The sequence below is a fragment of the Ischnura elegans genome, chromosome 3 (assembly GCF_921293095.1).
Source record: "Ischnura elegans chromosome 3, ioIscEleg1.1, whole genome shotgun sequence".
In the NCBI taxonomy this organism is placed as follows: Eukaryota; Metazoa; Arthropoda; class Insecta; order Odonata; family Coenagrionidae; genus Ischnura; species Ischnura elegans.
The window spans coordinates 65,038,889-65,065,314 of record NC_060248.1 but is presented as its reverse complement, the minus strand read 5'-3'; the positions used below and the strand labels follow the sequence as shown (position 1 = coordinate 65,065,314).

Below are 26,426 nucleotides of genomic sequence, written 5' to 3'. Positions count from 1 at the left end.
TGGAAGTTTTGTTTCAATTTGGAAGAGTATTAAGCAAATGTTAATCCAAGTTTTGAGCAATTTTTAATCTTTGCTTGGGTAACTCTAACTATTCAATGACTTAACATCTATAATTAGGTTGTGTGACTATGATTAAAATCCATAGCACATGCATAAAAATTACACACAGTGATAGACCAATGGCTGGAAATTACTACTCATCTCAAAAAGCCAGAATTTAGGCAAAATTTAACCACTGCTGAGTGCCCAATTACGCAGTGAAAAGGAAACCTTCGGCCAAAAACCACAGCTAATGCTGATGGTAATAACCTAACCAGAATTAAAATAAAAAAATAAGCAACCTACCCATCCTTAGATAAGGCAGGACCACAACTTAAACTTATATGACCGAAAACAAATTTTGTACCATACAACAAAGGCTGAATCGAAAAACAGAACTCACATAATAGCAAATAAATATTCACAGATAACAAACAAAAATTCATAAGTCATTTACTATTATTATGAAGATAGGAAAATTATATTATTATAAAGCTTTCGCACACACAGGATCATAAAACTTTTCTCAAGAAAAATTCATTCTACAATCTTGCATAGCAACGTTTGCTAGATAAATTCATGTTTTCAAACTTCCAGACATTAAAAACTTCTATAAAGATGCATTTGACTTGAATGCCATTTTAAACCTATATCAGTGTAACAAAAAGTCACACTCTGAGAAATGAGGAAGGAATGTTTGGATGGAATTCACAAAAAATGGGACAGTGATAGAAGTCTTCTTTTGAGAGTTCTCTTTTCTATGTCAAGAGGTAATTAATGAGCAAAGTTTTCACAGTTCTCATACCTTCAACAGTCTTAAATGAGTGATAATGAACTGACATTGCACCAAAAAGTTGAATGAGTTATTTTGACAAATGGCATTATGACAAAGAAATTTAATTGTTTTTGCATATCTAGTTTGTTCTAAAATAAGTGTATCACCTCATCACTGGTTCACTGCAAAAACTGTATCACATGACTTTGGACATAGATTTCCCCATTAATATGGGTTTAAAATTTTTACAAATACATTTTATTATTTTATAATACCCCCACTTTTTATCTAAAACATTGTATAGTGGCTCACTTGCTCATCACCAGTAAAATGCATATCACAGCAAAAATATGCACATACATTTAGCATAATATTCACATATAATACTATTCTCACCAAAGGGTATTATTTACAAACCTTACATGCATCACCATATCAACTACAATGACAATATTTCAATTCCACAATCAAAAGTTTAGATGAAATTCTTCATGGCCACACAGTAAGATATGACCATTGATTAGCCTGAGAAATGATGAAAGACCAAAACTTCCATCTCACACTATTTTCATGCATCTAAAATGAACCGAGAGAACAGCCCTCACACTTTTTTCTGCTCTTGATTACTAGTCATGATTGTGGGAACAGAGATATTTTCATCGCAGCTATAGCCATTAAAGACTTCCATTTAAAGAGTAAATTGATCATATCAAAGAATGTGCAGCCATTTCAGCACCAGGTGTCCCACAAATTACTTAATCAAATGTAAAAATTGCATCAAGATAAAGAGATCAATAAGAATTTTAAGCATGGAGTCCAGTGCATTCCATTGTGATGAGCCATTTGCTTGCGATGGAGCTGTAAAGATGTTTGACTCTTAGACAGCAATGATAAAATTATAATAAAATAGAGAACAAGAAAATACATGAATGTTTTCAGGAGTTATGTAACACTTTCTCATTAAATTTAGATGGCAAATAATGTGAATTAAATTTGAAACATCAATAAAAACAAGAATCTCAAGAGGCAAAAGAAAGCATGTGAATGCTTCCATAACCCAATTACAAAGGTATATCTTGGACTAATTATACCATATCACCAGAATTTATGGCAAAGCAATTTAGTTTTTCAAGTGACAATTTCAATTCAATAATGAATCAAATCTGAAGCTCCAACCTAACTTTCTTTCCATTTCAAATCTCCTCAGTTAAATTTTTAAACAAAATATTCTCAAAGAACTGAAAATTATGTATAACATCTAATCGAGATGAATTTGCTCATATTACTTTTATTTATACTGCAAATAGGAACTCTAGCAGATCAAAATACATATATGTGTTCTTTAATAAATAACATAGAATGAAACGTTTTAAACAAAGATACATTAAAAATTAAAAACATTTCACTCATATTGTTTGGTACAGGCAGGACCAAGTAACCAACATTTCATTAAATACATAACTTGAAGGAAAAAGTGGGGTCAGGACAGAGATTGAATTCTTTCGTTTCCATGGATTTCAGATTTGATTGCACATGCACTTGAGAGAGCATCAAATTCATAGATAGGGGATATAATACCAGATATGTAGGTTCCAATGCCTTGTTCTGGAGAATTTATAATATACATAAGATGAGGCACTATTAAGAAAAAATGTACACATCAAATGACTATTTATACTTTAATTATAATAAAAAAGATATGGCATTCAGTAAAAATCAAAACAATAATTTAAATTTGGATTAAAAAAGATTTTATTTGTAAAAAAATTAGATTTGGTTTAGTTTTTGATTCTGCCACCACCACGAAAAAGCCTAAATTAGAGCCACTTTGCCAAAAAAATTGACCATTTTAGAGCATTCAAGGGCAAGACAAGTTTCTTTTGCAATATGTACTTTTAACAGGGATAAGATATTAGTTAAACATGCAAAAAACCAGAAACTGGTTTAATTTTTGCGGAGATGCTAAAGCAACTGAATAAAAAAGAATAATGATCGAGTGCAAACTACTCAAAATTATCCTCACAGTGGATAGAGATACATTAAGAACTGTACATAATATGATTTAAAACAAAGTGCACAAAATTGATGTACAAGTTGATAGCAATAATGGCAAAGAAAGGCATCAAATAAAATTTAGAACAGGTAATGAAGGATCTGAAAGATAAAAACTATATGTGTGTGAAAAGATTATCTCACAACAAAACGGAGTGGAGGGCTGCATCGAAGTAAATGAAGGATTGTTTATGGATAATGGCGAAGATTATAATCCACACTAATGTCTTACAATATACGGGTAGACAGATCAGTCTTAAAACATCTTTATGGTACTCTCTGAATATGCATTTGAGTAGCATAAATACTACAACACAAAAATGAGATGAAATATGGAGCAATATGAAATGCAGCAGGATAAATGAAACCTCTAATTTCATCATAAATTCAATTTTTAAAATATGAATATACATATCAGATCTAGAATTGGTAACTCACTTCATGTCGGAGGTAATCAGTGAATATATAGGAAACTGTGTACATTGAAAAACTATATTGCTTTTAAAGCCTTCCACAACTACAACAAACTCAACAAAAAAACAATATCACATGGATAATTTTAGCTAACAAGGGGAGACCACGTACCTTGCTCCGCCTTTTTCAGTGCCGTATTTTTTATGGCCTTTGGAATGTTGAACACATCTTTGAACTAGTTGTGGTTCTGTTGAATGGGCCTTAGTTTGGCTGTAATTCATTAATTTTCAAGTGGTACTTTTCACAAGCTGTATATAATTCCTAAATATCGCACCCCTCACCAGACTGGTCAGGTAGGGTAGTGGTAGCGTATGTGACTCCCAACCAGGGGGCCAGGGTTCAGGGCTTCATCATGGAAGTATATTTTGCTGTCTTCATTGTGATCATACGGCATCAAGTTTTTCATTAATTTTAATTGCAGCAAGCATAGACATGATACAATTTATTTATCATCATAATGGCGTTTAGGTATTTAAGCAGTGTCATTTCAAACGCGTCTGGTGAGGGGTGTGATATTTGGGAATTATATACAGCTTGTGAAAAGTACTGCCTGAAAATTAATTAGTTACAGCCAAAATAAGGCCCATTCAATGGAACCACTACTTGTTCAGAGATGTGTTCACCATTCCAAAGGCCATAAAAAATACGGCATTGAAAAAAGCGGAGCAAGGTACGTGGTCTCCCCTTATGAGTTAAAGACTCCAATCTTCTTTAAATGTCAGAGCAACTGTTGAAAAATAATTTTTCTTCTTCAATTAAATATGCTAGTTTGTGATGTGATTTTTATTAGGGAAGTTTCAAATCTTATGCCAAACCATTAATGAAGTGCCAACAACTTGCTGTAGTATGCATGCTTACACTTTCAAATAGCATGTAATTGGCTTGCTTTCCCCTGGTACTGCCAAAAATACTTGCTAAGAAAATGCTTGGAAAAATCCTTGGTAAATGCACCATTAGTAACCAAACAGCTAAAACAGGAGACAAAACTCTTCATCATCTGATTATCTGTTCTAAATGAAGGCATAACAGCAAAAAATGGCCAATAAATAATAAAAAAGATGTAGACAAAATACCACCATTCACCACATTAAAGGAAGGGCATATCACCAAATTGAGTAACTCAGACAAGGATCATAAAAGTTTCAGATGTTAATATGTTCTTTTTCCAGAAGTTAATCTTCTTAACAGTCATGCATTTGAAACAGTAACTAACAAAAAGAATACATTATTAGAAGTGAGGCTAGAAACCCATTAAATTCATGTTTGATTTAGATCAAAGTAAAAAGATTCCCATTTGGCAGCCCACAACAAACTTTAAATTGCTAGTTTTAATTCTAAAATAACAAGTTTTTCATTAACATTAACAATGGTGTATTTCCTTCATCACCAAGACTTCGGATTTTTTGGACAGGGACTTCTGCCATTCTTACGGCCAATACCAAGAATGTGGTAAGATTTCAAGACTGTAGAGGTTCATGGCTATAATCCTGGTGGCATTTAAAGACTACCTATTAAACTAGGCAGCAGCATGCAGCTTACCTATGAGCCTACAGCTTCTTAAATGCCAATTTTTTTATTTCAAATTTAAAAAGAAACTATCATAAGCCTGAATAGTTATCCCACTAATCAGAGGAGACGAAATATTTCAATATACAATCCATACATACAATCACTAGTTGGGTAGCACGATGGATGAAGCAACAAAAAAATTGTCAGTAGAATAGACCAAGAGAGGAAGGCATTTCACAAAAATAGGATCATCTTATAGCTGAAAATATGTATAAGCATTAAAGCTGTATAGCAATTTATTATGAAGTCACATTTGGAGCAGGCTTTTTAATGGTAGTGAGGCAATGAGTAAGTAAGACGATGTCAGGAGCAAAAATATCAAGGTTGGAAGCTTTCAAAATGTGGTGTTTTAGTAAAATGAAGAAGATCAAATGGATAAATCATGCCAGTAATGAGGAAGTCTTTAGTCTTTTGCAAACCTTGGCGAGAAGACCTGACAATTTACATAATTAGCAACATCATGAGACATGATGGTCGAATGAAATTTTTTTTGAAGGAGAGGTGGAAGGGAAGAAAGGCAGAGATAGGCCACGGATGAGATACATAGAGCAGGTGGTGAAGCATGTTAAGCAAAAGAATCATGTAGGTGTAAAAAGATTAGCTGATAGGAGAACTCAGCGGAGAGGTTCATCAAACCAACCTTAGGATTGATGAGTGTTGAAGATGATGAATCATATTCTCTTTGTAGAAAATAGAAAATGGCATGTCTCTAATTTCAACGTTATTCCAGTATTTCAGTCTTAAAAGGAATGTTAACACGGCCACCTCAACTCCCGAAACATCTCATCTCTGCTGGTATCTCATATTGACTTTAGCCTTGCAGATGTATAATTTGCCAATGGTGAAATAAATTTATTATTATTATTATTATTATCTGGAAAAATCTCCTGTGGAAGTGCACCCTTAATCACAAAGTAATTCACAAGCTTCTTTATTAGTTACAACCAGAGATGGGTCGAATAGCATTTTTCTCGAATTCACGTATCAAATACGAATATGTACTTGATTTTTTTTCCAAATATGTACCCCACTCGAATTGTGAATACTGCTATACTGAATATGCATCTTTCCACCAATTTTAAATACAAATGAAAAAGAAAATACTGAACATTTCGCAAGTTATTCAATTCAATACATCTCCCAAATCCTGATGCAACTGTCACCCACGATTACATCAAACTTGCGCATGAAGCATCGCAATGCTTTAGTTTTCTCTTATACATATGCATATTAAAGGTTATATTATTGCTTCACTGCATCCTTTAAAAACCAAAAATTAAATATAAAATTGACAATAAATTTAAAATTAGAATACGTAAAATGTAAATTTAATAATGCAAAAGGGAGTCAGAAAAGGAAAAGCCTTTGCACGTGCATTTGAAGGTATACATACATTCTTCTTAGTGTTATTCTAGTGGGGTCACCAGGATTATATGTATTTTAATGCTAAAGCAAATTCTTCTTTTCAATGATAAGTTTTCGTAAAAACATTATTAAAGAATTGAACCAACCAAATGTGTTAACCTTCACGTCAGACCTGACCATTGTCAACAGATTTAAATTGAATCGCCGATGATCTGTACTGTGAATATAAAATTCGAATAATTGATAACTTTGTGTCATCGAATATTGAATGGAATAAAAAGCTCATTATTCATGGTATTCGCTGATTCTTATTCGCTGATTCTACTTTTGGAACGTCCCATCCCTAGTTACAACATACGTATTTGTAAGAAAAATGACATTTCACAACATGATGACAAGGTTTCCTTTCTAATCATAAGGTTTTTCACAATATTATTCTATTGCACTGCAATTAATATGGATACAAATTCTGAAAAATGTATCTTCTCTTATTATATATACAAATTAGATGTCATGTGCCATCTGGGAAAGTAAAAAAAAAAAAACAAATGTATGCACTAGCATGGCAAGGATGCAATCATAGGAGTACATGCTGTTCATACTGTAGTCTATGATTCCACATACAATCATAGCCACTTGAAAAAAAATATCCATGATTAAGTAACACTTTGTACACAGACTGGCAACAAAAGAAGTACATGGAACTGCACAAAATACTCATTTAACTTAATTATGAAAGCATAACAGATAAAATTGATCAATTTGCTTCAACAAACAGTTTAGAATGTAATAACTATTTACAAATTACTAGCAAGGCATATCAACTAATGAAGAATTACAGTAAAAAAATATAAAAGATTTAGAGTGTTCTAGAACCAGGAGATGATTCTCTGAAAATTCATGCATTCAAACCTCCACCAACAGAAAAAAGTAGATGAATCACAAACACAGCCTTACAAAAACTCTACCTAAACACACTACCATTACTCAGGGCAAAAACTAGAATTGACAAACATCTATCTGCTGAAAGTATTTCACAAAATATTTCTAAAAGGAGAACATGGATTAGGTTATACTGATCACTGAGTCAGTCAGCTTTGAATTCCTTCCTCATTCAACTTTTTTTCATGTAAATTAATACTAGGATAATTACCTGCTAGAGGCTCCAAAGTAAAGTCTTGGATAGTTGTCTGACCCTCTGTAACAGTGATGTTAATGGGCTCACTAGATAAGTAACTGTCAAATAAATGAAGACATTAAAAATTAAGATTGTATAATGCTGCTGAAACAGAATTAACTTAAATTGAAATGGATATCTAAACAAAATGATGGATGCATAATCCAGGGAAATGAAATTACATTCTATTTTAAATAATTCTTAAATACATTAAACCTTCATCAATGAAAGGGTCTAGATGGTTAAGATGGTGAAAAGTGTCCCCAGATGTTTTGAAATATAAAAAATATACACATGAAGTGCATCAAAAATTATGTGTTTTCCCAAAGTTTCAGGCCCTAACAATGGAAACTAACCCCAAAAAGAAATTGAAACATGATTTTTTTGTTTTTTAACCATATCACCAGTTTTTATTTTTGCAAAATCTTTTTCTTAACTTTAAAATGTATATACTATTACCTTCTACCATCCTGATTTTTTTCAAAATTTATTGATTGAAAACTAAACTTTTACATAAGTTTGAAATTTTAAAATTGAATTAAAAATTTTAGGAAACAATAGACATGCCGAAAAAAATATATGTTGTTACCCATACATCAAAGTATAATCCTAATTTTTTTTCAGATTTTTAAAATTGGTGGAACACTGTCAAAAACACGAACAACTGCTTTGCGCCATTTGCATCTATGTATTCCAGGAGAATATTTGATTTCATTGTAGAGAGCAACATTGTTGATCAGTTTGTAATATTATTGATTAAGAATACAGATTAACATAAACAATGCTTATCACACTTAGATAAATCGCAATTCTTGGTAATACCATACTGTAAAGGTTTAAGTTTGTCTTCAAGCCTCGAGAAATACACCTCCAAGAAGTTGGAATGCCAGTATTAATCATTTACAAGGCTACCTTGGAGGGATCTCAGTCCTTATCTTTGGAATAACACCTAGCCTATGATTGACTAATGAAGGGAATCATACCAGGGTTGTTTCAGAATTTATCTGGTGGATTTCTAACAGAGTAGTAAATAAACATTTACTGGCACTTCTCCACAAATACATACCTAAATTTCCCAGTAACAACCGTTTTCAACACATTTTTATTACCGTCATACAAAGAGAAGTGAAAACATGAGGTTAACACAAAATTTAATGAAACCATAAGTGAAAAGAAAAAAGTGCATTTTTGGAAAATTGCCAGAAAATTTGAATTTACTAATAATGGGTCCATACCAATGATACTCTCATTGATGAAATGTTTCATTTATTTATGGTTTCCTGAATAGGGAAGTACACTAATGTTTCAAATGCACCAAACACATTTTTTAAATTAGAGTTCAGAATAACATAATGTCGTAAAACCACAGTTTAAATCCTAATATTGAATACTTGATTCGAGATGACCGTCCGAAATATGGAAAAATTCAAAGGCCGCTAAAACGGGTGTCCATGTTGAATATTGGCCGTGACGTCACAAGGCAGTAGCAGAAGGCAGCTTCTATGCCGTTTAGTTCTACCACTATTATTGCATAGAAAAATCACTGAATTTGAGGGTATCCGTTTTTTGCTGTCATAAAATATCTTCAGAATATATATGTGGCTGCTTCTCTTTTGAGTAAATGACTTCATCATTGCGTAATATATTAATATTCATTTACGTGTCAACTTCAAGTTTGGAAAGAGTAGTGCGAATAGCACATTGAATAAATAGATGATGGTATTTATTTTTCGCTGGGTATATGCCTCTGGGTATATGCTGCACAATGCCGTTTATCATGCCAAAACTTTTTTTGTAAGAACTGAGTCAAACTAATAAACCTATTTCAGACGTTTGCTGCAAGACTTATTCGTTGCGTATGTATTCACGCCGGCCGGAACGTTCACCCTTCGCAACTAGAATCATGGGATGTTAGCCTTATTTCCATGCTGGCTGGTTGTTGCAATGGTTCGCTGTCCAGGATGGGTTCAAGAAAAGTTAATCTTGTTTGGGAGAAGGAAAATTCCAACGATTTATAAATGGTATACCAAAATTTGATGTATTTATCGTCACTGAATTTTTGAAAAAGGAGGACAGGTTCAATGCTCCATAGAAATGCGAGGCGTTAAGGCTAACAACGGGAGACCACGTACCTTGCTCCGTCTTTTTCAATTAGGGCCTTAGTAGGCTGTAATTAATTAATTTTCATGCGGTACTTTTCACAAGTCATATATATAAATCCAAAATATCTTCCGTTACCCGATGGGTCAGTTGGGGTATTGGTAGCGTGTATGATTCCCACCGTAAGGGTCAGTGTTCAAGACTTCGTCATGGCATTATATTTTGTTGTCTTCATTGTGATCATACGGCGTCAAGTTAATCATTAATTGTAATTGCAGAAATCATTGACATGAGATAATTTTTTTATCATCATAATGGCGTTTAGGTATTTTAGCAGTGTCATTACAAACGCAGAGATACGATGACTACAAGGGTTGGTGTGCGCTAAAATGTTAATTTTTTCTTTGCTTATACTGACCAACTTCCACATTAAAAATGAAAACCACTCTTGCAAGAGCACATACCATTAAAGGCTCGCGGCAAGCAACAATATGCGTACCGACATAATTAATAAGAACACAAAATGAATATAAAATGCCATATATCTCAAACACTTGTAATTCACATTATTCCAAAGGGAGTTTACTTACTCAGTACCTACCAGTTTACCTCAATAGCAGTGCTAAAAGAACCATTCCGAAATATAATTTCAATTAACAAATAGGATGAAATAAAAGTTGATAACCCTGGACCGGGTGCGCTGGCGTATAAAATACGTCAATCTTTGAAAACCAAGGATTTCAACATTGTAAGTACATTCTGGGCTAGAATGGTCTCGTGTATTCTCATATGTACAATGTACTTTGACTGCCTATATTGCGAGTTTTCAAAGTTCGAGGTATTGTAGCTAATTTTTTAGATCAGCAAGATGAACCCGTCACCAGTGGAGTATAAATTATGCCGTATAAATAAAGATTAACTTTAACAAAAATCGTTTGTTATCATACATGCACATGTCATGGGCAAAGTACGCATTTTTCCCGGTCGTGTAAAATAACAGTCGCACCATTATTCTTTAACCAAACTACTTTCAGTTTATAAATTACGTAGGTCTACGCGGAAGATGCTATATTTTGACTCAACACACTTTCTGATGTGACTGAGGTACCTATTAAGTAAATTATTATAATATAAATATCAATTCGATCTTAAAATACCTTTAAATGATCTTCAAAACAGAATATCATCGATACGTAAGAGTCAGGAGCAGCCTTGAACCATTTATTCCGTATGGCTTGTGCTTAAGGCACGGGAATGGATATCTTCTCCAGGCTTTTGTTTCGACGTTGAGATGAAATTTGGAACAAAAAATCACTTATAATTCTTTTTTGAATACATGTTTTCTGTACTAGCCGACATTTTTAGGAAGCAAACTCCACCGATTCCCGGAAACTCTCGCCTCGCTAAAGAAGGTGACGGAATACAGCGATACTCCACTGGTGACTACTGCCTTGTGACGTCACATCTCAATCAAGATGGAGGCACTGTGTTTCAGCGCAACATTAAATTTTCCGACTTTCAAAACGTTTTAAAGTGCATACCCCAGATGCAGGAAATAAAAGTGACTATACTAATGTTTCTTTTTTAGGCTAAACTTTCAAATTCAGCAATAAAAATAAATTAGTGCACTTCCCTATTCCTCATCGCAAAATATAAAGTTTTAATTTACCAAGCACAATGAAATGGAAATGATAGTGGATCCATTTATTGAGAATTTATTTTTCAGATTAACATTAGTCATCTAAAAGTGAAACAGGTCAATCTAGGTATTTGACAAATATACTTTTCATAGCAACTAGTGACCAACTAAGTATGGTAAAATCTATCTTCAGCAGCCACTATGGGCAAAAGATAGCAGCAGCTGTTGGAAGAGGTGATTATCTGCATAACAATAGCCTTTTGAAGTTGTTTATTTCAGAGTACAGAATTATTTACCAACGTTACTCTAATAGATTAACCAATATCCACAAGTTTATGATGGATTAACCACCATGTTGTCCTCCAAATTTACAAACTGCACAAGGTGGATATGATTGGGAAAAAATAAAAATTATTTTCACAGCCCCAACAGAGAGATACCGTATAAGTGCGTGTAAGAGGCGCACCTTTTTTCCCAGAAATTGCAGCCGAAAGTGGGGGTGCGCCTCTTACACAAACTTCTTACTACCCCCCTCCCCTACACCGGTCGTAAGTCCAAGGGGAACTGAGTGGCCTTGGTTTTCAGCGTGAGTCAGTCATCTGAAACGCTTGGTTAAAAACAAGCGGCAGGGAGGGGAGTTTCTCCCTTGGTGACTATCAACTGTCGATAACTGTCAAAATTCCAGGCATACGTCTGCGACACCGCACAATAGGATAAAAAAATGCAGCAAAATTTTTTTTCTTTATAGCTTCGATGCTCAAAATAGGGGTGCGCCTCTTACACACGCTTATACAGTAATTCAGTCTCTCATTGAGGTGTAATGGGGATCACAGTCTGTTCATCTATACCTTTTATGAACCACTGAACTTATTTCTATGAAAAATTCTACTAAGTCAAAAAAGATATACAAAGAAAATTAATCCATTTATAGACATCTAACGTTTGATTTAAAGCCTTTGAGACGTGGATCTATCATGCTACGTATTTCATTCATAATTGACGTCTACCTCTATCTAATGTAGTAAGTGAAATGAAGGTTTGCTGCCAATAGAAAATTTAGCAGCAGAAATTTAGGGTAAGCATTACACTATGAAAACCCACAGACATTTGATCTCACAAAGTGATTAAAACTTTTAGCTGAACTAAAATTAAAACTATTAGATTGAGCAAAAAGTGCGATAAAGATAATTAAAAGGAAATTCAGAAAATTGTCAGTCAGTTAAGATGGACAGTTTCTATTATTGGGGAAAAGTAAGGAAATCAAAATTCCTACCTCCATGCATGTGCAGATATGGTGTAAGTCCCTGGTAGGAGAAGACGCCAATATTCCCCTCTACTGGAAGTCAGCACATCATGATTAATACCATGCACAATTATTCTGGCTTGTGGAATACTGTCACCATTTTTATCACGAACCAAACCTAAAAGAAATACAAACATAAATTTTCTCTTGCAACAATTCAATGCTATAACTATACTTTTTTAATTTAAATAATGTTAAACCTCCATACAACAAATTTGCTGGGACTGCAAAAACCACGCAGGGGGTTTTGCTTTATGGAGGTAATATGAGGGTTGCATATTCACAGGGTCACCCAAACGGTCCACGTTTCACAATGCTTGTTGAGTATATTTCTCAATCTTGCTTTATTCACTGTAAAAACTTTCCTATTGCAATGATAAACAATTTTTATAATATTCCATTAAATACCATCGCTATCACAGCATGATTTCAAATCTGCGTATTTCTAATTGAAATTATTGTTTTTCTCATCCATTCTGCTCTACGCCTCATTGCTTACTTTAGTTATGGTCTGAAGTTAAAGGAGCACCATTATTAATGGCTGTGAATTATGTATTTTTAAAGCACTCCATAATTTTACTGAGAACCTGGTTGATATTATTCATGGAGTGCAAAACTTTAAGTCGATATTAATTGGCAGTTTTATGCAGCAATTTTGCTAGAAAGAGCAAATACTGCCCTTTATATTTATGAAATAAAACGCATTGTCGGAATCCCATTGAAATACCAGTAAATATCTATGTTCATGACTGGTGTATTCTATGTATCGATAAACAACAATGAAAGTTATATGGGGCGAGTTAGTACCACTAGTAAAAATGTGGTAGTATGCAATGCATTGAGGTCACAGTGGCAATCGCAGATGATGATGCCTTTATAGAAGCCAATCGGTATTCTGTTTGGCAAAACTGTTTGTCTGTGTCAAAAACACAGCACCATCAGCAAGTACACCAGGTAATATTTGAATCCACACCTTGTCGCTGTTCATATATTAATGCAGAATGGTACAATATATGGAGCCATGCAGAGCAGAGCTTTGGATTCCCTTACACATTTCTTATGGTGGGAACCATCAGAGTTGACTATGGTCTTCACCGAGCTGGAGCATCAAGTTTTCTTCATACCCTCTGCTCTGTAGGTCTCGGATTACGAAGCTTGAAGTGGAACAGTTAAGATGCGGCACCCTCAGCTGCGATTCTACTCTCTGGTTATTACATAATATCGATGTAAAAATAATCTATAAATGCAAAATACTACCTTTTTTTCTTTATAATTAGACCCAGAGCGGCACTTCCTACGTTTTGGGCCCACGTGCAGACTTTGTGGCCGGTAGTTTTTGTAATGGGGTAGTTTCATCAAAGAAAACGAAAGGCATTGATTGTGATTCCTTACCCACCATTAGTGTATTCATAATGTAAAAATTATTTGGTTTTACAAATCCTAGTTTAGACGAATGGCAATGGTCAATTTTAAGCGCATTTGAAAAAGGCCAGATTGGCGCCCATGCGATGCCACTCTACGTGACGTCACAGGGACCAAGTTTCTATAAGAGTAGATACGAGTTTTACATCCTCTGAGATTACCAATGCATGCATGAGGCACAGAGCTCAGGGAAACATGTCTTAATAATCACTTATTAAAACTGGCTAAGGCCGGAAAGTTTTCTTCGTTTGATAAGGTATTAATAACCCTTATTAAAGCCAAGTGTTACCTGCTAGCAGTCTACATCGCAGAGGTGCACAATATCCTCGACCAAAGGTCACCTCACTTAGCGGCAGCGGGAACCAGAATGACGTCACACGGGGTTTTCCCTGCATTCATACTTAGCCGTCACGTTTTCGCGCACTTGAAAATTTTCACTTTTCATTTAATCACAAAAAATAGATATCGTCATTTAAAAATCTAAAAGTGTGAAATTCGTACTCCAGGAGTAATCATCTTTCGATTTAGGCAATAAAAAAATAATAGGAAACCACCCTATTGGAGAGAGTCATTACGGGAGGTTTTTTTTGTGTGAATTGTCCATTGAATGGGCCCGGGACAGGGCCATTGACTTCAAAATAGGGAGGTTTCATGAAACTTTCACTAGAAAGCTAGTCAGCTAAGACAGCGATAGACAGCTAAGTCGTCTACGAAATAAGAAAGGTCTGTTTAAGTGTAAAGGTGCAGGTTGAAGCATTATAACAGCAATAAACTGATTTGAGGACATTGGATACACATTTCCTTACTTATATTTCAATTTTGAGCATATTTGTCAACACTGTGGAATAATGGATATATTTTCAGAGGTATGCACCAGCATGATGAAATAACAACCACACTAGTAGTTATCTTTATTTGCTATTTTTAGTCAACATCTATGGATCCTAACTTTCCGTGGCCTCAGACTTTAACAAGTAAACTATTTCAAGCAAGATATAAGTAAAGATTAAGGTATGATTAATATTACAGCATACTGTCCTCCATAATTGTCAATTGATGAGGTCAAGTTACCATTGGAAAGATTATACTGCATTCTAGGAGATAAAGGCATAGAAAGTCCATGTGTATGCAATGAGTATGTAATTGGATTGAGCCTTATAAAATAAAAATAGATAGTAAATAATAGCTACCTGAGTATTGATGACACACAAAGCATTATTTTGATAATGAGAAAACACAAATCAAATGAATCAAATTTAAGTCACATTAGTGAGGCATTGGTTAACAGTTTTTTTGACAATAATTGGTATTAATAATGAATTCCTAGACCAATTAACAACTAGGCTTGTAGTTATTACCACATAACGAAGTAAAAGTGCACAAAATTTTGATAATGAAATAATAACTAAAATAATTAAAATAAGCACATTATGAACTATTAATGAGTCGATGAAAAAATTCCAATGGCTTTAAATACAGCATTGCCTTAATTCTCAGCACAAAAATTGACAAGATATGTATAACATTTTTAACTCCAGTTCAAAAATAAACACCATTTGTAAAATTAGAATACACAATAATTAGAAAATATTGACAAATATTTTCTGAAGGTTACCTTTAACACCCAAATGTGTAGACTCCATAAATGATATAAGAGATTCTTTATTATCTTCCCATTCCTGAGGCAAAACAGAAGCAGGGGGATATTTACAACAACTCAGCTCAAACGTAACCTCAAAGCAGTTAGAATGCAAATAATTGAAGTCTTGCATCCCACCTGAAAAATGAAAACAATTAGGATTATTTTTAATAAACAATTCCAGCAACCTATTTCATTTTTAAACTTAAAAGGATTATGCAAGTAAGAGACTTGGATTCCTACCCTAAGATCACAAACCTAAACCTTCCTTATCATAAAAACCTAAACCTTATCATAAAAATTATATACATATTCCGCTTTTTTTAGTCCACCCACTTTCCTCAGTTTTAATCGAACAAAATAAAAATTAAAAATAAATTTTAAAAAGCTTTTCCAATTTCATTTCACTGTAACTCAACCTGCCTGCAGACAAGCTAATGCTATTTATTAATGACATAAGTGAGCACTTATTAGAGAGTTACCAGGAATTGGACTGATGCTAAAGCATAAGGTAAGGCAAATAGAAGAAAAATTGAGGGTGGCAAACTTTGATGCAACTAATGGGTGGAAGTGTTTTAAGAAATGTCACAAATTGTCTTTTCAAGGTATTTTTGGTGCAATAGGTATAAATGAGGACATGGATGAAGACATTTTTTGTCAATATTACCAACAATATTGGAATATTTAAATCATTAAGGCATAAAGAGCCACAAAACTGGTCTATTGGTCTGTGTTTTCTGGGTGTGGAAAATAGAGAATTAATGTCAGGAGATAGATTCTTGAAGATAAAAACCCAACAAATATGAAAAACTTAATAGTAAAATAAAGGATATGCAACCTGGCAAACACAATATTACTGTTTAAACAGCTGTAATGTTTGATTCCTATGAGATGTTTACTACCAAGATACGAGTAATGTAATACATATGTGTGTGTGAGCAGTAGCATTAGTTTAGCACAGCTATGTATACATAGGGATTAAAAGCCAGGATGAGACTATGTCCATGAAATGCAGATCTTCAGTACCTGATGTGCACACAAGAGGACGGATTAAATGCATTGTACACATTACGAGGTGCTCAAAATGTAGCAATGCAAACATGTGAATATGATATCTTATGATATACAGTTAGAATCATCAAAATAAATCCATCAATTTATGGCAAAATCACCCACTATATGGTGAGACATTTAATATAATTAAGAATGTCACAATAATCAAAAAGTTGAAATGTAATAAGACACTATAAATTCACATACCTTTGACAAAATACCATTCAGCACCATTAGTAACTCCGTCCTTAAAGTGATCAGCCTCACATTCATTCCCTTTATGCATTTTTGGGTGAGCATGAGCATATTTTTTCGCCAGTGTATAAAATAATTCATTGTCGGGGGTCATACTTGGTGTACAACAGTCACCAGTGGCACTTCATAAAAAAAATTACAATAATATATTAAAATATTTACCAACCATATTTTTAGCCATATGTCATACCATCAAATACACCTTTCTTTGAAAATTCAATTGTACAAACACTAATTTCTGGAAAGAAGGAATATTTCACATTTAAGCTGCCTGTTATATAGGTATTTGATAACTGCACAACTCATTATGAAAACTCATTTGAGGCTTGGAGCCTAATGTTCCACAATGTAACCCTCAGTCTCAGACAGCTCTCATTAAAGGATACTAACATCAAGTCATAAGTAAAATAAGGTTTTTCCACTTCAAAATACAACTTGATTTCACTTTCACCAAAAGATTTTGCTGAAAATATGACTAAAAAGGCTTTATTCATGTATTTCCCATAATGCTACTCAACTGCTAATAATATAAGTTATTTCATGTGACCCTCTACAACAGTGCTCAAGTTTAAGCTATTATTATGAATGAGAGATTTGAAACTTAAGGCATCTATGCAAAAATCCAAACAAAAAATATGCATAAAACTATTCAAACATAAAGACTATTCTCAGTAAGCACAAGATACAGAGGGAACCCCAGAAAATTGCTTTGTACATCGAGTTCTCATTATATCCGATGGTAAATGATAAAGCCTCTCAATTCCTATGTTCATCCCTTTATTTATAGTTTCCACAAAACGTGCACCAATGGCTGTGAGTCACACAATAGGCACCGATGTGATCATTGGTCTGGGATCACCTAGGATTGGTAAGATGCATCAAATTACTGTGCAACAACAGAAACCACATACCAGGCACTGTGCCAAACAGTTAGTTGTATTGCACAAAGTTACATAAGAAGCAATTGAAGAGGACACTGTTCCGCAGGGGCGGATACAGAAAACACTCAAGGGGGGGGCGCAAAAGATATATTGAGTTGCCTTTACTTTTTATCGCGATATCGCAATAAAAAATAATCAAGTCACAGGCAGAGTAAAATAAAATTTTAATTAATGTAATTATACACATATATAAGACAATGCCATCTTATGATATAAAAAAAGTCATAATCGTGGTTCTGCCATGTTTGCCAATACGGCCGGACCCGCAAGGGAGGGGCGCGCGCCCCCCGCGCCCCCCATCTGTATCCGCCACTGCTGTTCCATGAGCATTTTGTGCAATTACACCACTCGTGACACTTACAAACAACTAATATATAACATTCCTGGAGTAACATGATGTGCGATTTCACTATTTTGTATCACCCAGCCACAGATGTGAAGCAAAACGATGCAATACATTCTGAAATTAGTTCGTGAAAAACCTAACTTTTGCACACCATTGATTGTTCTTTTCTGTCTTCTGTCCGATCCACTCCATTGTGAGTGCATCTAATGCCATAAATGAAACCACAGTCCTGTGGTTTCATTGATGGCATAAGATGGCATGCACTCACATGGGAGTGGATCGGACAGAAGACAGAAAAAAAGAATCAATGGTGGAGATCAGTGGTGCGGAGAAGGTCTAGACTAGATTCTTATCCAATCATCCATTTTCTGACCAATCTACCCCATGCAAACTCAGAATTTTTCCTACACCACTTGCTCGCTAACTTGCCCTCAGCAGTTGCCTGATCGCTTTGACACTTCTCTGCCTATTCCTCTGTTCCTTCAGATTAATAAAAACAACAACAACGCAAAACTATCACATTAAAAATATGCCAGGGAAGACTATAAATGTTTGTTGAGTGAACGGCACTCTGGTATTACCATGCATTTATAAAGCATGAATTAAGAGATTGAAAACCATGACTTTTGCTTCGATATATAAGAAGTGGAAAACAAAATTTAATTCCTGGCCTGGATTTTAATATAACCCAGAGGCACTCATGCTAAGGAGAAGGCTTGGAGTCGGCAGTATGGTTTGGGCAAGTTGTTGCTACTACGACCCAACATATGGAACATCTTACATTCTAACTTTGACAAACAATACTGCTAGAAAACACGTTAGTTTGTGGTGAGTTCTCTGCCCAGTGGCACTCATCAGCCTAGCACGGTGCCAATCAACCTGGTGCGTGGCCTTAGCCAGCTCACTGCCCTGATTGACAACAAGCAGCACAGCATCCAGACTGAGTCTTCTCCCCACTCGAAGCTATACTAGCCTTAATGATGCAGATCATACGTAAAGACGCGCTCACAAGCAGGTTAATCATTCCATTGATTGGTGCCTAGCAATTTAATTGGTAAGGTTACGTGTATTGTATTTATAATTCTTAGACGTTTAAGGGCTGGCAAAACAAACATCATACACCTGTTTTTTGATTTATTATTTCCACTGCCACCAATAAAATGAGTGACCCACATAGAATTTCTCGTCAACTAGTCATGTACATCATTGAAGAGGTATGAGTGCACACCATGGCAGAGATTTCTTGGCCTTGGTATATCCATATTTTTGTACATGTTAATCATAGGCCTTTTGACAGTACACGGCCAATCACTCTTTACAACATGATTCTTACTATGTATATGCCATTCTAAAACCAGCTTCCATTGCATGTGCTTCAAGTTGGAAATAAGCAATATTCTGTACCTGGAACCAACTTATCTCCCGGTGACCAACTGTTGACTCAAACTGAAGGTAAGTGTACAATTGTCAATGCAAATTTAAAGCTTTGAAAAGATGATCTTAAATTTGGATGCTTTATTAACCGTACAGAATGGTTGAATAATAGGTGTATAAGAATTGAAAGATAATAGATAAGACAAAAAATATAATAGCATAATATGTTCAGTACTATAAGTACAACTATCCACGTCATTTACAACGTACATCCCGGTCATAATTCATTTTCTAGTGCAATGTATTTCCTCCCAAGTGTTACGAATACCATTTCATTATCTGCATGGAAGCTGAAAATTTTAAACCTAATAATCAAAATGTCCATGTAATTATTATATTGACCAAATATTATTCATGATTTTTATTAATATGATACATAGTAAAAATAGAAGATTTTTCAATTTTAAGTTTCCTGTTTGTTATCAATTATGAAAATTAAGTCTGCTAATTGGACATTAAATTTTTGATTCGATATTTCCATTTCTGGAACACAAAGCATTGAGAGAGAATCAAGGAAATTTCATAAAAAAGACCTATCCTTGAGACTTGAAAGTAAATATTTTGCCATTGTCACAGTACTAGGTAACCTTCCATGTACAAAATCAATTTATACAATTAAAAATTAAAAATGCCTCATCAAAATTCAGGATCTTTCTTTCAATATTAATCAAACAAAAATAAAAATGTGATTTTTTTAAAGAACTAAAAAAAAAGAGTATTTAGAATCAGTTTTGAGCATGGTTAATGGGCCAAAGTGACAATTTTTGTCATTCTTCTATGTATTAAAAAGACTTGAAGCTAAAACTTTGTCATGAACATTGATTCAGCACAAAGTGACCTTAACTCTATCTCATATAAAAAGTTGCAGATGGAAAATAAGATAAATGAACTTCAGATCCATGAATATAACAGATGACAAGAAAACATAATATAACTTCTTACTTGGAGTTATCAAAAGGGTAACTGGCGACAACAGCTCCTCCGTGTAAGTTACCAGACAGTACAAATGGATTTGATACTATCCACGTCATCATTGCCAAAGTCTCTGGCTCCCTTCCTTCTACGAGGCTATGCTCTTCTTTATTGGAGTCGAATTGGTCAGGAAAGTCACGATTCAGATCAACGTGATGAGCGTTATCCCTTCCAACAGTATTGTCTTTAGACTCACACAATCCTTCCTGCAAAGAAAAATTTTATGCTAGTACATACAAGATTGAAGTAATTTATAGTAAAACTTAAATATATATTAACAATACTGCATAAGAGATTGATTCTTCAGTGATTAAATAACTATTGGATTTGGTGACCTTCTAATTTTATCAAATGGCCAACTTTTGTCGGATTATCACCAAATCTAGGATTTTTCACTTATTTAACATTCTAAACTACTGGAAAAGTATGAAAGCACTACAACAGCAATTTAATTACCGTATTTAACTGAATATATTACCCTATTTTTTTCTAAAAATGCCTGTGGTAAAAGTAAAGGGGGGGACTATATTCAAGCGATTTATTACATTTTTTTCCAAAACTGCAGCTTCATAATTGGGGGGGGGGGGGGGGGACTATATTCGGAGATATCTGGTAATACATACATAGTACATATTTGCTTTTCATAGTATGGGAATTATACATCATTTAGACCGGCTTCCATAACAGACGACTTAATCAACAAGTGACTCAGTGACAAGAAAGAAAATAAGAGTAAATGTGGACTTTTGCATAGCGTCAGAGGAAAATAAATTATCTCGAGCTGAGAAAATGATTTTATAAGTAAAAACTTTGGAACTATGAGGAAAATAGTACCTCTACATAAACACCATGTCCTGAACCAACCCACCCCAGCATAATGCAACCCACCTACATAAAAATTTTGATATCCATTGGCTCATGTTTTATATAATTTAGAAGGATGAATTATTGCATAAAATGATATCATATCATAGTCTGTTGTCAGCATCTATTAAGGATACCAATGTCAAACATGTATCATTCCCTCATAAAGATAAGAACCATCTTTACAACTAATGCAACTGTACTTGCATCGCTTTCATCCTTATCTAGCATTGTTGAGAATGTTAAAAACGTGAAAAATCCTAAATTTAGGGAAAAATTCAACAAAAATTGGCCGTTCGATAAAACAGACCGTAATGGTGGATTTTAGGGTTATAATCATAAACATTATGCCTTCCAGTCAATGTCTTTTCCAGAATATACAATATCAGATGTGTAGTAGCAAAATGCAGGTGAGGAAAACTGTACACAGGCCAAATTTCATGATCCACCTCATTTGGAACTGAAAAATATAAAAGTGACACTAAAAACAAAACCTCTACCTATTACAGTAGCAGAGCATGCATGCATATACATCAATGCTTGCACAGGACCCAGTCTAATGGTCAATATAAAAAATTTAAGATCACCACTATGATAATCTCTCCCTTGCCAACCCAACATCTTTCCCTCCAACTATCTTCAGCATTTCATCCAAGGGGACTGCATAGAGGAGGCCCAATTCCATCCCACAGAAGGGTGGTTTCCATTTCCACTTCAGTCGCATTTTAATCGGCTTTAAAAAATATCAGCAGAGCGCTGATGAGTCCAATAAGAGCCAATTTTTTCCAATATTTAACAGCAACATCAATTTCAAGTGGCAACACATCCTGAAGCAAATTTGCAATGAGTGGTCACATCATCACCCTGCGTAACCAATTTCATAGCCAGTGTAGCCCTTCAATATCAGTGCAGCTACCTACAAAGGATGTATTAACAACTTTGCATCCGCCCATAAGGGCTTGCAGCCATCTGTGAAGTCACTTGGCATAACTTAGGAAGCCACTTCCACTGGGGATGGGATCAAATACAAGCAGAAAGTGACGGGATTATTTGCGCCGTTATACATCATCGATAACCTCAGTGCCACAGATCCAAACTGCGGATTCATGAAAAGGCCCATTGCATTTCTAATAACAATCGGTACATAAAAAGGCTCGTTACAGCCAACAAAACAATGCTATCAGAGAAAAAAAAACAATATCACACACCTCCCAATTAATCCTTATTAAAAAATGAAATATACAATTGGGAAGATAACCTATTGCTTACCTCCGAGTTCTCGAATCCATCGGGGTTTAATGATGGCATCAAAAATATATCAGTGGTGTTGACGAGCTTAGTTACTCGCTCATCTTTTCCATAGTTTAACAACAAATATTGAGCGAGAGCAATTACAAGCTCCCGTCCTATTGTCTCATCTCCATGCATATTAGCAACATATTTAAACATTGGTTCCATTAGTTGACGGTTTTCTACATTCTCACTAATTTCTAAAACCCACAACTCCCTATTTTGAACGGATTTCCCTATGGAATGGAGTTTTGCTAACTTGGGATATTTTTTAGTCAACTGATTAAATAATGATGTCACTGCTTCATAATTATGGTACGAAACACTGGGGCTTCTCGTTGGCGTAGGAAGAATCTTATCGCTTCCATTTACACCGAAGGCTACACACGAACATAAAATTACAAAAGCCACACAAAATTTGACAAGGCAATCTCTACACGTCCCCATATTTACGGTCTGATTCACTCCCTTCGCCCTCTATTCTGCTCCATTCCTTCTACGGCCACTCGACTTCCACAGTTGGCAAACGTAGCCAATTTTTATCGTAAAATGTTTCAAAACTTAAAAAAAATAAAATGACCACATGCACGAATAAAATAAAAATTTCAAGTCAGAAAGAACCGCTTATATTTTTAGAAGTAACATAAAAAATTATATGAACAAATAAATATGTACTTAATAATTTTCAGGTTGGCTAACATGTTTACAGAACAGTTGAATAAAGACATGCGATTGCTAGAATTTGCGGTAATTTCAGGGATTTATAAATCACGATTGTAAGTAATATTATGTAGGAATAAGCTTTTACATTCATGGTAATTATAATCATGCATTTATCAGTTTGATTGTGTATTACGAATCCTATAAACAGATAGCAGGCTGAGGGTACAATACCTGAGCTAGAGTTGAAGGACATAATTTATTGTCTTTTTGGGTCTCTGGCTTAACTTATTTCTATGGCCCTGAGCTCGTGGTAGAGTTATATTTGGATGTATGACGTCGGAAAATGAAATCACAGCTTCATTTAACTTATGAATGAGATATATTACACGTAAACGCTTTTCACATCATCTCACCAATTCAAAGTTATGCGTCTCATGGTCTTCGCTTTTCCACTGATTATATCCTTTCTCATAATTCCTTCGAGCTCTTTGTTCCGTATCCTTTTTAGAATTTTTTTATTCCTCTTTCTTATACCTTTTCAATGCCTCTACATTTCACTTATGTTCATGGGGACAGCTGTGTGGGGGTTGATCTCATTTATCATCATCAAAGGTAACCAGTCTGAAGAATAGTTTGACCAAGGCCCTTATATACCCGTATAGGGCTCTTGGCCCTATAAACGGGCCCTTATAGGCCCGTATATAAGGGCCATGAGTTTGACATAGGTTTCCGCTCACCTCTCCTATCGGCCATATGTTTCTCATTTAAGGCTTACCTCAACTGTTTTTTCATTCCATCTCCACTTCCATAATAATTTTCATGAGACCATCCTCAATCAAAAAAGTAATCCTTTTAATAATTTTAGTTTATTTTGATAGTTTTTTAAATTTAAAGTGATCAGTTTTTAAATAATGCTCTTGTTTTTATTTTATTGGGCTTCTAAAAAAACATGGGAAAAATTATGATTAGGAAATATGTGAGAGTGGGAGATTCAAGTTATGAATCAGCAGATATCAAATATATATCAAAATCAGCATATGCATAAAGGAATGAAAGTTTATTACATTTTTTTTGTTACAATAAAAGAATATATGTAAAAAGAATTCAATTTTATATACATAATATGCCAAAATTCTTGTCCCTTCTTTTACATTTGAGTAAAATTGAATTCTTTCTGTAATTTTTTGTGACCTACACTCCAAGACATAGTCATCATTGGTATAATTGTAACTGCTTCCTATACAGTTCAAAGAATGCTTCATGAACATCTGAAAACACCTCATGACTCATAACTCAGCATAGACATTCACACGGAGTTAAAGCACTTTTGAATTTTTGAACATATTAGCCCTAATTTTAAATGTCTTACCTTATAATGCATTCATTCATGTTTATTTTAATTCATGCTTATCATTTATGTAAAATAGTGAATCATGAATAGCATTAATTAAATGTTTCATTTAGTAACTGTGGAATAAATGGGCTGGGCTATTAAATTTAATAATCTGTTCAGGAAGCGTTCTTGGCCAACTGTGCAGAAGCCGTGCAGGAGCTGTGCCCAAGGCATTCTGTTCATGGGCCGTTTATGGGTACCAGGTTAGAGCGTGCGAACAATCCCCAAATACTCCATGAACGGCCCAGGAAATTTGTGAACCGTTTTCACAGTACGTGCACAGCTTACGAACAGTTAAGCGAACAGTTAATTTTCACCAGGGAATCTATTATTCCCTTCTTTTCCTTTCTCAGTTGGTCTGCACGGTCGCTTTAGGTAATGAAGGCAGGTGGCATTGAGGTAGAGGTAGGGAGTGGTCCATGCACCTACCCCAAGCACCTTAAATGAGCAGCGAAGAAGGGGAAGCTAAGGTGGATACGGCATAAGGATAGGCGTAACTCCAAAATTGTGGACACTTATCTCCCTTTTATCTCCAAGTACGGCGAGAATACTTCATACGTTATCTCTGTGTCTAGATAGGTTTTGTGACGGCATTTATGTATGTTATCATTGCATTTAGGGAGAAGACTAAATCTGTGCTAGCTGGTAAGGTAACACTGAAATTTTTTAGGCATATATTTTTCAGGTAGAAGCTTGTAAAAAATTTTGCCTGCATATTAAATTTTAAAATTACCTCAAGGAAAATGTCAAGATGAAAATTTCAAATTTGAGATAGAGGCAAAAAGGGGGCCCCCCATCCCCCCACAAAATGGAAAAAATTAATTAATCTGAGTAAATATAAACATTCATAGAAAATGGTGGTACAAAGTAAATACTACCTTTTTAAAGTAATTGTATTTTTAAAATGACGCTACTAATTATTTATTTTATTTAATTTCTGAACTTAGCAATCAAAAACTAATGTAAAAGATTTATTGTGATTACTAATAACTTGCTGTAGATATTATACCCCCCTAAAATATTATCTATGTTAGCTACTGGTTCTGATAGAACCATTTTTTCCTAAGCTTTTCAAATTATCATCAAGAGAGGAAATTAACCTCCCAGAAATGAGGTTCTTCAAATTTTGTTCCTTGATAGTAAACAGTAAGAGAGGTAAATAAATCCTTATTAAATTGATAAACTAGTAAATAATTCCATATAAACAGTATGCTCAGCTCTTTCCCCTGCCATACCTTAATCGTACTCCCTTTTCTCCTTTATCCTTTCATCCATTACGTCTCCCATCTACCCCCCATTTTCCCTTTCACCTCTCCTTTCCCTCCTCCTCTTCTCCTTTTTACCCTCTTTCTAGAGTCTATAAAAACTCTAGAGTTGCATGTTGTATTTTGCTGTCTACAGCAAGGCAGCTCTCACAAAAGAGTCGCATTTACCATGATTAGTCCTTCATCACCACTTGATTTTTCATTACCAGTTTGTCCAATCATTTCCTCTGACAGCTCATTTCTAAGATTTTAAATTTTTCTTCCTTATGATACACAGATTATAATAATATAAAAATTATGTCAGAACAAATGAGTGCTAAGATATGATGCTGTCATCATGATGATGTCGTATCATTAGGCTTTTTCCATAAGCACTACTTTGGTAATATTCTTCTC

General features: G+C 34.5%; 1 protein-coding gene across 1 annotated transcript in view; it reads right to left on the bottom strand.

Annotated features, from left to right (window-relative positions):
- Positions 1 to 23,219, bottom strand: part of LOC124155937 (carboxypeptidase D) — a 64,081-nt gene extending 40,862 nt beyond the window's left edge. Inside the window, exons 1-6 of the mRNA XM_046530168.1 lie at positions 22,689 to 23,219; positions 20,526 to 20,761; positions 16,815 to 16,984; positions 15,531 to 15,692; positions 12,464 to 12,611; positions 7,428 to 7,510 (exon numbers count right to left, since the gene is read on the bottom strand). Of these exons, the coding sequence (XP_046386124.1) occupies positions 7,428 to 7,510; positions 12,464 to 12,611; positions 15,531 to 15,692; positions 16,815 to 16,984; positions 20,526 to 20,761; positions 22,689 to 23,156 (1,267 nt within the window). The 5' untranslated portion in view covers positions 23,157 to 23,219. The remainder of the gene's footprint in view (positions 1 to 7,427; positions 7,511 to 12,463; positions 12,612 to 15,530; positions 15,693 to 16,814; positions 16,985 to 20,525; positions 20,762 to 22,688) is intronic.
- Between the last annotated feature and the right edge of the window lie 3,207 nt (positions 23,220 to 26,426).